Below are 14,916 nucleotides of genomic sequence, written 5' to 3' on the forward strand. Positions count from 1 at the left end.
TTATGTTTCTAGTAGTACATTTTTGTTGTCACTTTTTGCTCTTTATGTGTTCGGCTCCAGGGACGAAGCCTGCATGGGGAGGGAAGCCATGTAACGAAATTCGATTTTACCGTTTCGATTATAATTTGTCATAATCGATTGTGTCTATAACATAGTAAGGGGCACAATATCGAAACGTTGGACAAACGTTTCAAGGTGGTAGAGCATCATTATGAGTTTTAACATTTATTATTAAATATGTGGTTACTTGTTTGTCATGGGCAAGTTTGGATTATTTTAATACCAACTCCGGTTTAGACCGATGATACATGCCGAATTGTAGTAACCATGTACAAGAGATACTGTTAAAACGTATAGTCATTGTACGAATTTTGTAACCACGCCAACATTTTAAATAATTTGAACAAGTACTGTAGGTATTTTCCGCGTCGCTTACGGCCGTGCGGGATTGCCTCCTCACTCCGCGATAGGAGAAGAGGCATATAAAGTGGCCGTTGTGTGACATAGTCCGCAACAAGCAGCCCGTGTATGATACAATTCCAATGTGTTGTTCATGTTCACTTCTTTGTGTATTAAACTGTACATGTGTTCCTGAACTGATGATTCCACTGTGTCTTCTTGAGAGTTCTATCACCAAGCAGCGGTGTGCAGAATAGTGGTACACGTTCCTGAGCTGGAGCACCATTCCTGAGAAGACCAACTAGCAAGCCGTTGGATTTCGGGTATATTGGTAATGTGACTTGTCGCATAGTCCGTGCCCAATCCAAGTTCCAGTCGTCGTCGTTGGATTTCGGGAATAGTGGTAATGTGACTTGTCGCATATGCCCTGTGCCCAATCCAAGTTCCAGTCGTCGCCTGAGGAAGTTGGTAACGGTGCGATACAGCACTTTTACCCCGTGCCACCATATGGTTGTGAAAGGTGTTCCACGTTAGCGTGACTGAATTGGTAACAAAACTTGGTAGCAGAACTTGGTAGCAAAAGTCGGTAACATGAGTTGGTAACAGAACTTGGTAGCAAGAGTTGGTAGCAAAAGTTGGTGACAAAATAAGTGTTACCAATTTAACATTCTCTACAAGTGACGCTTGGGAGTGACATACTTTAAGTGATGCTGAACTTGGTATGTGTGTCGCTTGTGTTGGTGAGCTGCTTCTGACACAACATAATACATGGTAGCTGTGTACAGACTAGTAGTTTTAATGATTTAAAGGGATCGTTGTAAACTGCAACAAAACGAACCCCGCCTACTCGGCCATCCTGACACGGCTCGCGGAGACATTTGTACAAACAGTCAAATACACTCTCTTTAATTCACGACGAGAAGGCGAGTTCGTCACAATATATATATATATATATATATATATATATATATATATATGAAGAGTTTGTTCGCAAAAACCGATAAGTCCATTTTTCATAAAAATCAATCGACATATACAGTGATTCAAGGAAGGGGTTGGAACCAATCTGAAGATAAAATCAGTTTATAACAAAACGCAATGTAACTCGGACTATTTCAGTCTAAAATCAGTGTTTTGCGGCAAAAATCGATAAGTCCACTTCTCGTTTTGTTGCAAAAGCCGATAAGTCCACATTAAGCAACCAGCATGTCGTATATGTGTCAGGTGATTTCATTGATTATGCTGTGTTATGCATGCTCTACAGTAACTATGTTGGACTACATACACGCACGATACGGACTCCGCTATAAGCATGCAGGCTGCAGCGCCAGCGTCGCGGCTACTGCGTGCTGGTCTAAACGATCGTGTATGACAGTAAGCTTCTAGAGGCTACCCAGCTTTCGTCCAACCCGGGACGAAAACGGGAGCGCAAGAAATGAAATATACCGTTGCTATGGCAACGCAGTTTCCACACATTCGAAACATGGTGTCCTGCTTCCCTTGTTCCAAAGAACAGCATGTGTGCCGAATTGCATGAGCATTGCGACAAAACATGAGGAAGTACTTTGATCCAAATATTTTGTCCTGATTCTTTTTAATATTTGGTTGCCATATATAGCATCGTAGTTTCCAACACATTCAAGAAACGTCTTCACCACCACCATTGACCACACCAATGCGTGTGCACCAAAGTTGTGAGCATTTTGCTTGAGAAAATGAGGAAATTCTGCGATCCACAATGTTTTCCCGATTTATTGTCATAATATGCCGTTTACATATTATTGCCATAATGTGTTGTTATCATGGCAACGCAGTTTCCAACACATTCGACAAAAATGTCTTGCACATCTTCATCCCGACACTAATATTTGTGTACCAAGCTTCGTAAGCATTTTGCTTGAAAAATGAGGAACTTTTTCGATCCCTAATATTTTCCAGATCAATCGCCGTAATATGCTGTTACCATGGCAACGCAGTTTTTGAGCCATGAAGGAATGTGACTTGTACATTTGCCAAAGGCCAATGTGCGCGCCAAATGTCATGATCATTGCTCGAAAAATGCGTAAGTACCTCGATTACCAAAAGCCATTCAGTGATTTATGACCATAATATGCCGTCACCATGGCAACGCAGTTTTCAATACATTCGACAAGAATAAAATGTCTTGCACATCTCCATCCCAAAACCAATGTGTGTGTGCTAAACTTCATGAGCATTGCTTAAAACTTGAGAAGACATGCAACTCACCTGTCTTATACTGCGAGCGGTGGACTTATCGACTTTTGCAACAAAACGAGAATGGACTTATCGGGGGTTTTTTTTTCCGCAAAACACATTGAAGAGTACAAAATTTTAAATTTTTCCCTTTGTGTAGATTTCTAAAAAATAAACCTTCTATTACGTAGGTAACCGACATTCATATATGATCTGTACATCATTCGCGTTCTACAACAACAGAGTGTAACGAAAAATCGTGATTTAAAAGAATTGAACAAAATGGACTTATCGGTTTTTGCGAACAAACTCTTCATATATTGCTTGAAAATGTAAATGTTTACAAAAATTCATCCATTTTCATCAATTTCAGATAACTGAGATTCCATCTGCTGAATGAAAAATCAAAAGATTTCTTGACATATCATTTAGGAATTTGATTTTCTTTATTTGATGATTACCTTTTTACTTCCCAAAAAGTGATAACTGCGTTTATCTTTTTTTGCATTAAAACTCTTCATATATAAATGATGATATTCAATGTACATGATGTACTTGCATACATCTTGTCGGCAGAGTGAGAAAGAGAGATGTATATGAACACTCTAAAAACATCCTGGTCAGTTACTGACCCGGAAAGTGTTCGTTGGGGTCATACTCCGTTCCGGGTCAGAAATGACAAGGAATGGGGTCAGATATGACCCCATTCAGAGTCATTAACTGGGTCAGGGTGACCCCATTCCGGGTCTTCATGACCAAATTCCTAGTCATTTTTGACCCGGAACGGAGTGTGACCCCAACGGACCCTTTCCGGGTCAGTTCTGATCCGGATTTTTTTAGAGTGAAGGATATACTGATTATAAAACAGTTCTTTCAGTTTCGTGTTCACAGAATGACGACACACAGTATTTCTCAAAAATGATTCAATTGTTGAAATCTGTAAACTAGACTGAGGACGATGTAATTAGTAAGTTGTAAGAACTCATTCTTGTATTGTAAAAATACCCATGTAGCATTCAATTTATCTTAGGTGTGGCTTACCATTGACAATTGTTGCTTTTCGTCATATATAACAAAACCATGTCAACGAGATGAAAAATAAAAAAATACCATACAGAAGCCAGCATCAAAGTAGAAATTTGCTATACAACTTTTACCCTGGCCTTCAACGGTTTGGCATTATCATAAGAGACATTGTGATGGTTTTTCCAATTTTTTTTGTCATGCAGCAAAAGAATAATGGATCCTTTGTACATGCCATAACAATGTAGTGCGATGGTGCCCTTTCTGTATTTATCTATTTTTAAGGGCAACTAAAGTGATGACTTAGACAATCTCAGAAAAGAATGGGGGAATGAGAGAAAATGCTTAACATAATGATCTGTAGAAGTGAGTTTTTGCTCATTTATCGTTGCACTGGATAAAGCTTATTCACTTTGACGGTTTGACTTTTACTGTGTGGGATATGATCAGGTGGGTATTTCTGAGTTCGAGGGGGTTAATGGAGGTTCGCGTTCGCCGGACACCACTCGCTGCGCCGCGTGGTAACGCATCTGTCATCCCGATCCGTATTAGCTACGCAAACTTGTCTCGCCCTAGTGTGTCCAGGAGGGGCGGTGATAATGAGTTGGATTTCCTTGGTCTTCCTTCCCTCCCGTCCATCCTTTTCTGGCAAGATATAATCTACCGCCTCCTAAAGTTCATTACCCAACCAGTTTGTTCAGCAGCTATTGTCAATATCACTCCGTCATCGTTCTCCTCCGTTTTTTAGGGGAGAGAGAGGGGTAAGAGGGAGAGAAAACCGAATGAGAAATCGAGAAAAGAGAAACAAACAGAGTAAAAACAAGGGGACGGAAATGGGAGGGTGTAAAATTGAATTAGGCCAAAACAAACCATGACCCCTGAGAAAACATTGTTCTTCGCACTCTCGACTTTTGGCTATATCTGAGCTGCCTTCGTTATGATAATATGTTTGTCTTTGAGATATACGACCTTTTCCTTGTCGCCGTGTTGTCAAGTCAGGTTCCAATCTGTCTCTTGATAATCATACACATATTTACAGACACACACACGCACACACACATACACACACTAAGGAGGTACTTCCTTGCACACACTACTTCTATTTGTCTTTCTTTTTCTTCCTATTTACGTTTTCTTTATCTCTTCGCCGCTGGATCCTTCGATACGCGTCGAGTGTGCGTGCTCCGTCGTGGGGTGTTTCCTCTTGGAGGAAAGTAGCAATTACCATTAAGTCCATAATCGTGATAATAATTTCGTTAACCCTTGAAATGCGAAACTAACGGCATCGGTTTTCTTTTTAAGGGCATCATCTTTTTACGCATATTTTATGCATTCCTCTTTCAAAATTCACTAGATTAACTCTTTAATACATATAAATGCCATATGACGTTTGTCATTACTTTGGTGTGAACCGTTCATATCATTCTAGCTCATCAAATCGAATTAATCACTTATTATTCTGCTCTTATGAGTGGTAAAATAGATTAGAAAATTTCAGCGGCTGGATAAATCCAAATCTACATTTTATTCCGATTATTCCTTTTCCGTTCAAAACTTAGCAGAAAATCCCTTCAGAATAGAAGTATAGTTCTTTAGTCGTAATAGTATAATATAAGCAGTATAAAAATGATAACATAGAATAAAAACAAAAATAATAATATGGAATAAAAATAATGATATATATAGTAGTAACTACATCTATAGCAAAATAATAGTGAAATGAGATTTTTTTCTTACCCGAGCATGAAATTCTGATTTTCATTGGTATAAATGGTCGCTGAATGCACTTTCAATATCAAACGTAATATCAATATCACTAATCTATAAATCTACTTCATATTTAATTCTAAGACGAATGGAAGTCAGGAAGCGTTGGAAATGCACCCCATCCCTTTTCAAAAGTTCAAAATAAACGGGAATAGTTGACTTTTCATCAGCCGGGAATTGGACAAGCGGGGCCTCGTCAAGAATTCGACGCCCTTTGTACCTATCGTCTGGCGGCGTTAAAACGCGTTGATCTTTTTATCAGTTCGTGTAAACGAATTCCGGGAGATTCGGCCCGAAGGCTGCAGTTAAGCGAGCGACGTCAAATGTTTGACACTTCTTACTATAATAGCACGAATAGAAAAAAAAAAGAAGAAGAAGGAAAGTCAGTCCTTTTCATATTTTGACAAATCCTCTCTAATGTCCTCTTCTCTTTAATTCAATCAGGAGATTTTTTGACATCTATCCCGAGGAGATTTCTGCTTCTGCTTCCCTCTCCCTCCCTCCCTCTAATTTCTTTTCTGCCGTCAATTCTTAGCATGTTTTCTTCATCCCTTCCTAAACCTTTTCTAATTGGGATTATCGCCCTTAGCTCATTTCGCTCCGCTCCCTTCTATTTTTCCTATCCTCTTTGCGCGAGACCAGTATTCGTCGGTTGGCAGACTCGAAAGGAGGAGGAGGAGGAAGGGGGGGGGGGATTTGCGATATCTTCTGCCTCCAAGCTGCTGTGTCACATAACATCCAAATCCCACGATGGCACCACGCGCTAATGTCTTAAAACAATCCCTGCCAACACCTCAAGGAGTGCTGCTCTCTCTCTCTCCTCCTCCCCCTCCTCCTCACTCCCTGGTGTAAGTCTGTAAGAAATGGGTGACGTTTTGTATGTCATCACTTGTGTTGAATTTAGAAGAAAGAAAGTTTTACAGATCCAAACTACCAGTGTAGTCCACGCTTCTACCTTCCTGGACGCGAAAGTATTATTGCATTGTTAATTTTGTCTTCTGTAAGTTCCCTTTTTTCCCCTCTACTCTTCAATTTTCGCTCTTTCACAAACACATGCACAGACCAAGACGTACACACACACACGCACACACACACATAAACAAACAAACACATCAGTAGATACATAAATACATAAATACATAAATACTTTGTAAACCTTAGTGATTTATAATTCAATCAGGGATCTATTTCATAAAGAGTTACGATTGATATTACGTTCGATTTTAATATCGAGCGTAACTCAGCGTAAGATCAATGCTGATCGTAAGTCTGTTTCACAAAGATACTTTCACTTGATTTTGAATTAAACATGGATTCGATAGCAGATTGGACGTAACGTTTTTGAATCGCATCAATCGTAAGATCAATCTTACAACCAATCTTTATGAAACAGGTCCCAAACATATCAATGCACAGATGCACACACAATATCTCATTCAATATACACACCGAAATTATAATACATACCAGTAATATTAATAATTTCGTTAAATGCTCAAGAACGATAACATCTCATTGTATCTTTCTCCATTTAATTACCATTTAATTCGAAAAATTCATTTACTCTCTATTTTAATCATTACGAAATCATCGGAGCATAAATAATGTACGATTGGTGAGATCGATCATTATCAGGTACACTCTGACTATGATTGCAACGTTTCTTAATGGTAAGATTTTACAATTTAGAAAAGACAAATTATCATAATAATTGAACACACAAACGAGTCTTCCAGTAAGCAGAATACATAAAAAGTTTGGAACAAGCTGTTTGATGATCTGTCATTGAGTATAGCCACCGAGCATAGAATATTTTTTTTTTCTTATGATCTGCCGAGTTTCACAAGCACAGTGCACCATGAAATATATCTGACTTTTTGAATTTTATAAGTTATCCCATCCATGTAAAGTACATTGTTCGTAATCATGTTACATAACAAATTATAGCATTGCTTTAATATATAAATATGTTTATCAGTTACAATGACAATCTAAAATCTATGGATAGGAGCAAAATGATACTTGTAATAGAGGAGGTATGATCGTAAATCATAATGTGGGTCGTAGCAGGTTTTTTTTTTCCTTACGTTGACAACTGCTTTCTTGGTTTCTTACTTAACCAAGATAACCAACCAGACAAATTCTTCTCTTGACCTAGGCCGTCGTACTGTCAGTGCAAACAACAATCACATTCGGCTTCTTCCCAACAGATAGTAAATGCAATGGTTATTTTAAGAAACCAAACCAAAAGCAAGCAAACAAACAAAAGGTTTCATTAATGTAAGTACAAATCAGTAAACATGATTATAAAGCTACAACTGTTTGTAGAAGATATCATCACTTTCTTGTTTTGGTAACAAAAATGATACACTGTTTGGATTGCCTTCAATTATTTTCAATTACAGTCAATGACATAAATTATATTAATAGTGTAATTACTAAAAACGATAAGAATTATATTTCTAAAACCTCAGTTCAGTTCTACTTGAAAAACTTTTAATGCTACACTTCAAGAATATTCGAAGAACAATTATACCAGAAAGAGCAAAAGAAAATAAAGAGGAGATAATTGAGAAGGATTTTATCTTAATTAGGGGATTGGTATACAATGTTGAATGTTTAGTTTGATGCATGGTTTGCGACTTGACAGTACTAAGTAACTATGATAATATTCTTTGATTTGTCTTCATTCAAGAGTTTGAGAGTATAACCGAGTTGATAAACCGTACAACTGTCTCATTTTGATAGGGGTGGGGGCATGATCTTAACTATCTAGACAGAACGATAAGTTTTAGTCTTCATTATTGATACCCTTCATAATTTCCATTAAAAAGGATAGAAACAATCCGTTCGATTCAATTACGTAAGCTTTGTCTACAAGAATGTGATGTATTAAGCGATTTTTTTAAAATGTCGTCTCGAAATCACCTTTTGAAGTAAATATCACTTTCTTGTTGACTCCTATAAATTCATGCTATAGTTAATTCTTTAGACAAGGAGTGCACCTTTCTTCCATTTCGGTTCGTAGGTTACAATAGTGTGGAACAAAAAATCGATAGAAAAATCGCTCATGTTATCTTACAGCAATAGCTAGCATTTAGAGTTTGCAAAGTCATGTTTAATACAGCTTAACACAGAGGAATATTGAGGAATGTTTATAGTTCGATTATATTGATGAAAGGCATAGAAGCTGTGTATGTAAGGTAAATTTTGTTGTATGAATGTCATGTTATTTACTACAAACTAGATTAAGGATAACATGGTACAAAACACAATACTTAATGTAAAAACGCAAACGCTTCCTTAAGTCAAACAATTAAAAAAAAAATCGCTTGTTGAAATAACGATTTTTTTTTTCTTTCTGACAATACAAAATTTCCATAAGAGTTTTAAAGAAATGATACAGTTTTGGTTCAGATGGAGATTCAGATTTAAACTTTTTGCGAAATAACTGGAAATGAATTATATCATGAAACATTAAAGAGCGTAAAATTCTAAGAGCAATTACCATCACCTTTTACTCGGACCGCATTGTTTTGCTTTGTTGTTGGATATCTCAGTCATTCCAAAAACAGATTGTCGCCAATTCCTCTTAGAATTGTATGCTCTTAAGTATTTCACTAGTGATCGCCATTTATCTCGCAACAAGTTAAAACCCGAATCCGCCCTATCTCAACCAAAACTATACCACCCCTTTAAAGACAGTATTTACCTTAGGATAGCTCTCAGTTTTCAGCCTGACGAATATTCTTGACAGTTCACAAAAGCGGCAAAGGTTTTGAAGATGGGATTCGTCTTACAACAACTGTCTGCATACTGTACCTACTTAATGCAGAATAGATTCAGTTTCTAGTCTGAAAAAAGACTCCAAAGTCAAAGACAAATACATGTACCGGAAATGTCGTGTCTATCAACTTACGTCCAGTTAGCTTTCGTCACATCATTGATTGTCTTGGATGTACTCCATGCATTCGATGAGCTAGAAAAATGAGTGGTTGTTTGATTCTCTGTGCCTACTTATCGACGGGCTATCCATGCATCGCTGACACGAAGACGAACTCCTAGACGATGCTGCCGACGAAATGAGCTGACCACTGTGACGTCGACAGAAAATGGGGAAGTTGACGGACGCACCTGAGCTTTCGAGTATTTTCCCGGTGAGCCCGTGGCCGCCCGAGCCGCTGCCCCGACCTCCGATGTCGGGCGAGGGGTAGGCCTGGGAGAGCGGGTAGGTAGTCGACGAAAGTGCAGGTGGAAGACAGAGCGGAGGGTGATTCACGTACGATAGCATTCTCCTCATCTCCTCCAAGGCGTTGGCCTGCATTAGGATGAAGTTCTTGGCAAGGAGCAGGGTTGCGATCTTCGACAGCTTCCTGACCGACGGGCTGTGGGCGTAAGGGATGACGCTCCGGAGATCGTCCAGGGCGTCGTTTAAGTCGTGCATTCGCCGCCGCTCTCGAGCGTTGATATTCAGCCTCATCTGGCGCTGCAACCGTGGGTCGGTTTTCTTCACGGACACGTGGGACTTCGACGACTTCTTCAATCTCGAGCCCTCTCGGTATTTCGACGATGAAGTCGCTGTCGAGGTAGACGTCGATGACTTCTCCTTATTTTGGTGCCCTGCAGAGGTGCCTTGGATTTGACTGTCGCTCTCACAGTCTTCGTCGCATTCCCAGTCGGAGTCGTGTAGGCTGACTGTCGAGCCGAGAGCTTTGCTGAAATCGCAGAAGTCTCGCTCCCCACGACCACAATCGCTCATCATGCTTAAACAATGCAGAGCTCGCTGCCGGCTCGAGTTCTTGCTTATCTCCGCATATCCCGAGTCCTGTTTGCCCGACGCCGCCGGAAGAGTGGGCTTGCCGATCTCCATCACCCTCTGGTTCTCCATCAAAACAAAATTTCTTGCAAGATGCACTTTAATATGGAGATTGCTCTACGGTGAACATCCAGTTTTTACTGACCAGTAACGACAATTAAGCGTTTATAGGTGCTGCATTACAACTTGAAAGCGATGATAATTTCTCTCTGGCAATTCCCGTATCATTAGCCAAGTCAATTCATGTGTCTAGGAAGTATTGTCAAAATGGCACAAAACATGACACATACAAAAAAAAAATATATCTTGCGACAGATTTAAAGAATTTCAACACTGACGCCTAGTCTTCATACCTTCATATGCATTTCACTACTTCTGACGTGAGCTAAATTACTGACAATATTTCCACGTTGAGAACCACATTCGAAGCACTTTCTTACATTGAGTGAACTGGTGAAATCATTGAGATGATTGCGAGTTTTGATAGTCAAGTACTTGGCCTGCCACTAATGCTCAATAATTAGGAAGGAAGAAAAAGCGTATTCTTGAAGAAATTCAAGTACCCGGTGAGAGCGCGGTGACGTTCTACGATTAATTCCAACAACAGAGCATCTACGACCGCGGATGTGTAAGCGGCAATATCTCAAGAAGATCCAATGTTGTTGTCGGGTTCTTTTTTTGACGAAGAGTCCCTTGATCCCCCTCGACACAGAAATACATCCACGGTGTGTCTTGGCGGCGCAAAGGATCAGCCCAGAGAGTTAATTGGAGGGTATAATTCCGTCGGTGCAGGTATGGGCGTACATCGGTGGAGCTGGGCGGCGGTGGCGGCGGCCTGAAAAGGAGGACGAAGAGAAGGAGAGAGCGCAAGTACGTCCGATCATGACAAGAGAAGGGCGTCGTGGTTAACTGATCTTCGGCTTATCCGTCTCATTCGACCGTTAAGTGGCCCTCCATCACTCGAGTATCCTTATCAAATCATCCCCAGAGATCACTCACGCACCATCCTTAAGCTGCGCCATCATCATGCCGCACCGCTTACCAACACGGGCAGCGGATAATGGTTGGCCGAGAAAAGAGCAAAAGAACAAGAGCGAGAGAGGGAGGGGAGATATAGGGGGGGGGGGGTGGAGGTCTCGACTTACACGGTAAACAGAATTATGAAAATACAGGTCGTGCTTGCAAATGTGGTGAATTTCTACCTCTTCCTCGCTCACCGGTTGGAGGAGAAATTGTTGTCACCAAGACAACGTTATCGATTTGACCACACCCCTCGTACTGCAATAGGCTGGCAGCATTATTTTTTTTTTTCATTCGCGATGCCATTTACACTCGTCAGAAACGGACGTCCTTCTACTTGCTCTGCACTAACGACTTAGTTCACTTTCTTCCTGTTTCACATACTCTTTCAAAAAAAGATATAGAGAGATACAATTTACAAATTAACGCAAACTGTCTCGTCAGTGAGTGTTCCGCACAATTTTCCTGTATGGATAAATCCACAACGCCAAATTTTCGTTAGAATAATATCATACATATTACCACAACGCTATGTGCTCATTAAGAAAAAGATAAATCGTATATATATATATATATATATATGCATATATGTATGTATATTTATATATATATATGTGCATATATATGTATATATGTATATATACATATATGCATATATATATATTTATTTATTTATGTATATTGTCTCTTCAATAACGTCTTTCGCTAGTGGCCCATAAAAGAAACGTATGGATACAAAATAAAAGGAAATATGAAAATTAATTTTGAACGGTACATGCCCTTTGTATTTTTTTTCAGAATGTACTGACTTTGTCAGATCTCAAACCGATTCAAATTCGAAACAAGAATGTAAAACATGTGCGCGAGGAATAAAGGGAACAGTGTTACAAGAAGGAGAAGGGAACCAAAATCTTTACTGAGAGGGTGGGTAAAACGCAAGTTTTTTAATTGGACATCATGTCAAGACTACAATTACGACAGACGTTAACATTCATTCGTTTGGTTTCGATTTGTTGATTTCTGCATTTGAACAATACGAATTCAATCAGACTCCAATTCCAAGAATCCAAACCATTACAAATGCAAAGAATAGAATTTTAACAAAAGTTTTACACATTCGAGTAAAAGAAATTCAGGTAATAGCATTGTGCAATAAACATTCGCAAAACATACAAATGAGCAAAGCAAAGAGATATACAGGCAATGGAATTGAACCCAGGAGACCTCCATCGTAAGCGTTTAAGCTGGAAATAGATGGGTCTCATTTATCCGGGGAACTCATATCTCACAATTATGTTATGTGAAGGAAAAGTCTGAACAATCTGAATTACCTTTGTCTATCAATATAATTATTCAGTGATTAATTTTGAGTGTCACGCCATCGAGAAGTTTGGTCATTTACTACATGCTGTACTATGTCCTGAAACTCTGACACTTCGTATTGCGTTGCACCCTGTCATCCATAGGAGGGTTTTTTTTGAAATTTCCGAATGCCCTGAAGACGCCACGGGAGGTGGGTGCACGGCGGTGCGCCCAGATAGCCGGCCCGTCACCTTCCTGAAGATGTCGCTACGTCTTGGGTGAGGGGAGTGGAAAATCAAGGTCGTTGAAAGGTTGTTTGAGAGTGACTAAGAAATTGATTAATCCTCGCTCCCTCTTTGCCTGATACCGCGTAACGTCCGATTGGATTAGTCGTCAGAGTAAAAGAAAAGTGTAGAGAGGGAGAGGGGAAGGGAGGGAGGGGAAAAGGAGAGAAGTAGATATGGCTTATTTTGAATTGGACTCATTATTATTCCGTCTTGGTTGCCGACAGCGAATGGGATCTAGATCTTAAATTTGGTGGAGATGAAGAATGGCGAAAATGTGTCGAGAGTATAATAGCCGTACTAGGACGAGTGTTTAGGAGCCATGTTTGCAGCCATAGGCCTATTTGCCTGTTTCGCAACGACAAAATAATGAGTAGGAATTGTGACGAACTTAATAATTAGTTTCAGCGTGTATAATGGTACACGTTTACTTATTTACCCCCCCCCCCCCAAAAAAAAAAAACATTATTGCGCATACATACAACTATGACTTTCCATCACATAATTCAGTTTGTTTTTGTTCTGTTTTGTGTGTGTGTGTGCATTAGAGAGCATTACCGATGGTCAACTATCAAGTTTGTTTGTTTTTTATTTGTTTGGTTTTATTGTTCTATATTCCATGTGTCGACAAATAAGCCATAAACATAACAAGAAAATTGAATGGGTGAATAAACGAATACAATATAGACAATAAAGACAATATTGAGCATGTGAAATATGAGGAGTCTACATAGAAGCTTTGCTTGTAAGTGATCATGTTTACTCAGATACTGACTGGTATTTAACTGTCCACTTATAGCTGATTTCATGTAGGCCTGCTTATATACGGATATATACAAGAGAGAGAGAGAGAGAGAGAGAGAGAATATGCTAAAGTGATATCATTACGTTAGTTGTCAGAGCGAGAAAATTAATTTTCCTTTCCTGTTCCATCTGATAATAGAGTAATTTGACTTTGTGTAATCTCTTGTCCGACTTAAATGAAGCTACCACAGAAATGTTAATGGAGAAAAGTTAGGATTATACAATATCTCAAATACATCAAACACACACACACACACACACACTATACAAGATAAACACTCTGTAGTAATACTACTTCTTTAACGTCATGCTGCTTTAACGACGCATGCGTGGTTGATTATACATCAGCAGGCAACCAATTGTGTGACGTATGCAATACGTGCGTTTCGATCCGCACTGTTTACTAAAATCTACTTCGCGCTGTGAAAGTATGACAAGTAGGAAACCATCATGATTATATTTTGCAAGAAATGGATAGGCCAGTTGGGTGGGTATGGTGGACAAAAGATGTTTTGGCAATTCAATGTACTTCTTTCACTTTTTATTACTACCACCTGTTCGTTACAGAAATATAATGATTACTTTCTTATAGCAAACTACATTACGTTATAGGAAAAACTATAACTGTCATTGTTATGTATATTATGTACACACACACACACACACACAACACAGCACACACACACATATTACATATCGTCGCTGGGGCGACAAGACCTCGTATCTGAAATTTTGGTGAAAATGACTTTTTTTTTTGGATTAATTGTCAGATAATCACCTAAGTGATGTCCCGTCCAAATCCTAGCTGTCTTACCCCAAAAATAAAGCCATCACGGCATGTCAAAGGAGGAAATGCGCTCCCATTTGATGCAGTGCTTTGGCTGCCATGTTTTATTTTTCTTTCCTGAACATTTGACATTTTGTAGATACGAGGTCTTTTCGCCCTAGCAATATATATATATATATATATATATATATATATATATATATATATATATATAATTACATTATATACATATACATCATAATACATACAGCATATCCTATATACAGTATACATATACGATACATAAAGATCTAATGACCTCTATGATGCTAACAAAGAAATTAGTATAAGTTAAAATAAATTACAGAATCGTTGGTGGATTTTACGCTTAAGCAATATAACAGTGAAAAAATTACAATACAATATACAATGATTGAAACGAGAGCAGACGTAACCACAATATACCGCACTAGTAATGTAAATTTTAACACATGACAGCTAGACTAACAAAACTAATCATC

At 38.9% G+C, this 14,916-nt stretch overlaps 1 protein-coding gene across 1 annotated transcript; it reads right to left on the minus strand.

Annotated features, from left to right (window-relative positions):
- Nucleotides 1-9,382: 9,382 nt before the first annotated feature.
- On the minus strand, nucleotides 9,383-10,291 carry LOC139720490 (uncharacterized). Its single transcript, XM_071631843.1, has one exon. The coding sequence runs from the start codon at nucleotides 10,289-10,291 to the stop codon at nucleotides 9,383-9,385; it is 909 nt and encodes a 302-aa protein (XP_071487944.1).
- Between the last annotated feature and the right edge of the window lie 4,625 nt (nucleotides 10,292-14,916).

Source organism: Diadema antillarum, unplaced genomic scaffold (assembly GCF_040938485.1).
Source record: "Diadema antillarum isolate AM-2024a unplaced genomic scaffold, OU_Dant_1.0 scf00000128, whole genome shotgun sequence".
In the NCBI taxonomy this organism is placed as follows: Eukaryota; Metazoa; Echinodermata; class Echinoidea; order Diadematoida; family Diadematidae; genus Diadema; species Diadema antillarum.

Coding starts and splice junctions, on each gene's coding strand:
- LOC139720490 (XM_071631843.1), bottom strand. CDS start 10,291: ATGGAGAACCAGAGGGTGATGGAGATCGGCAAGCCCACTCTTCCGGCG.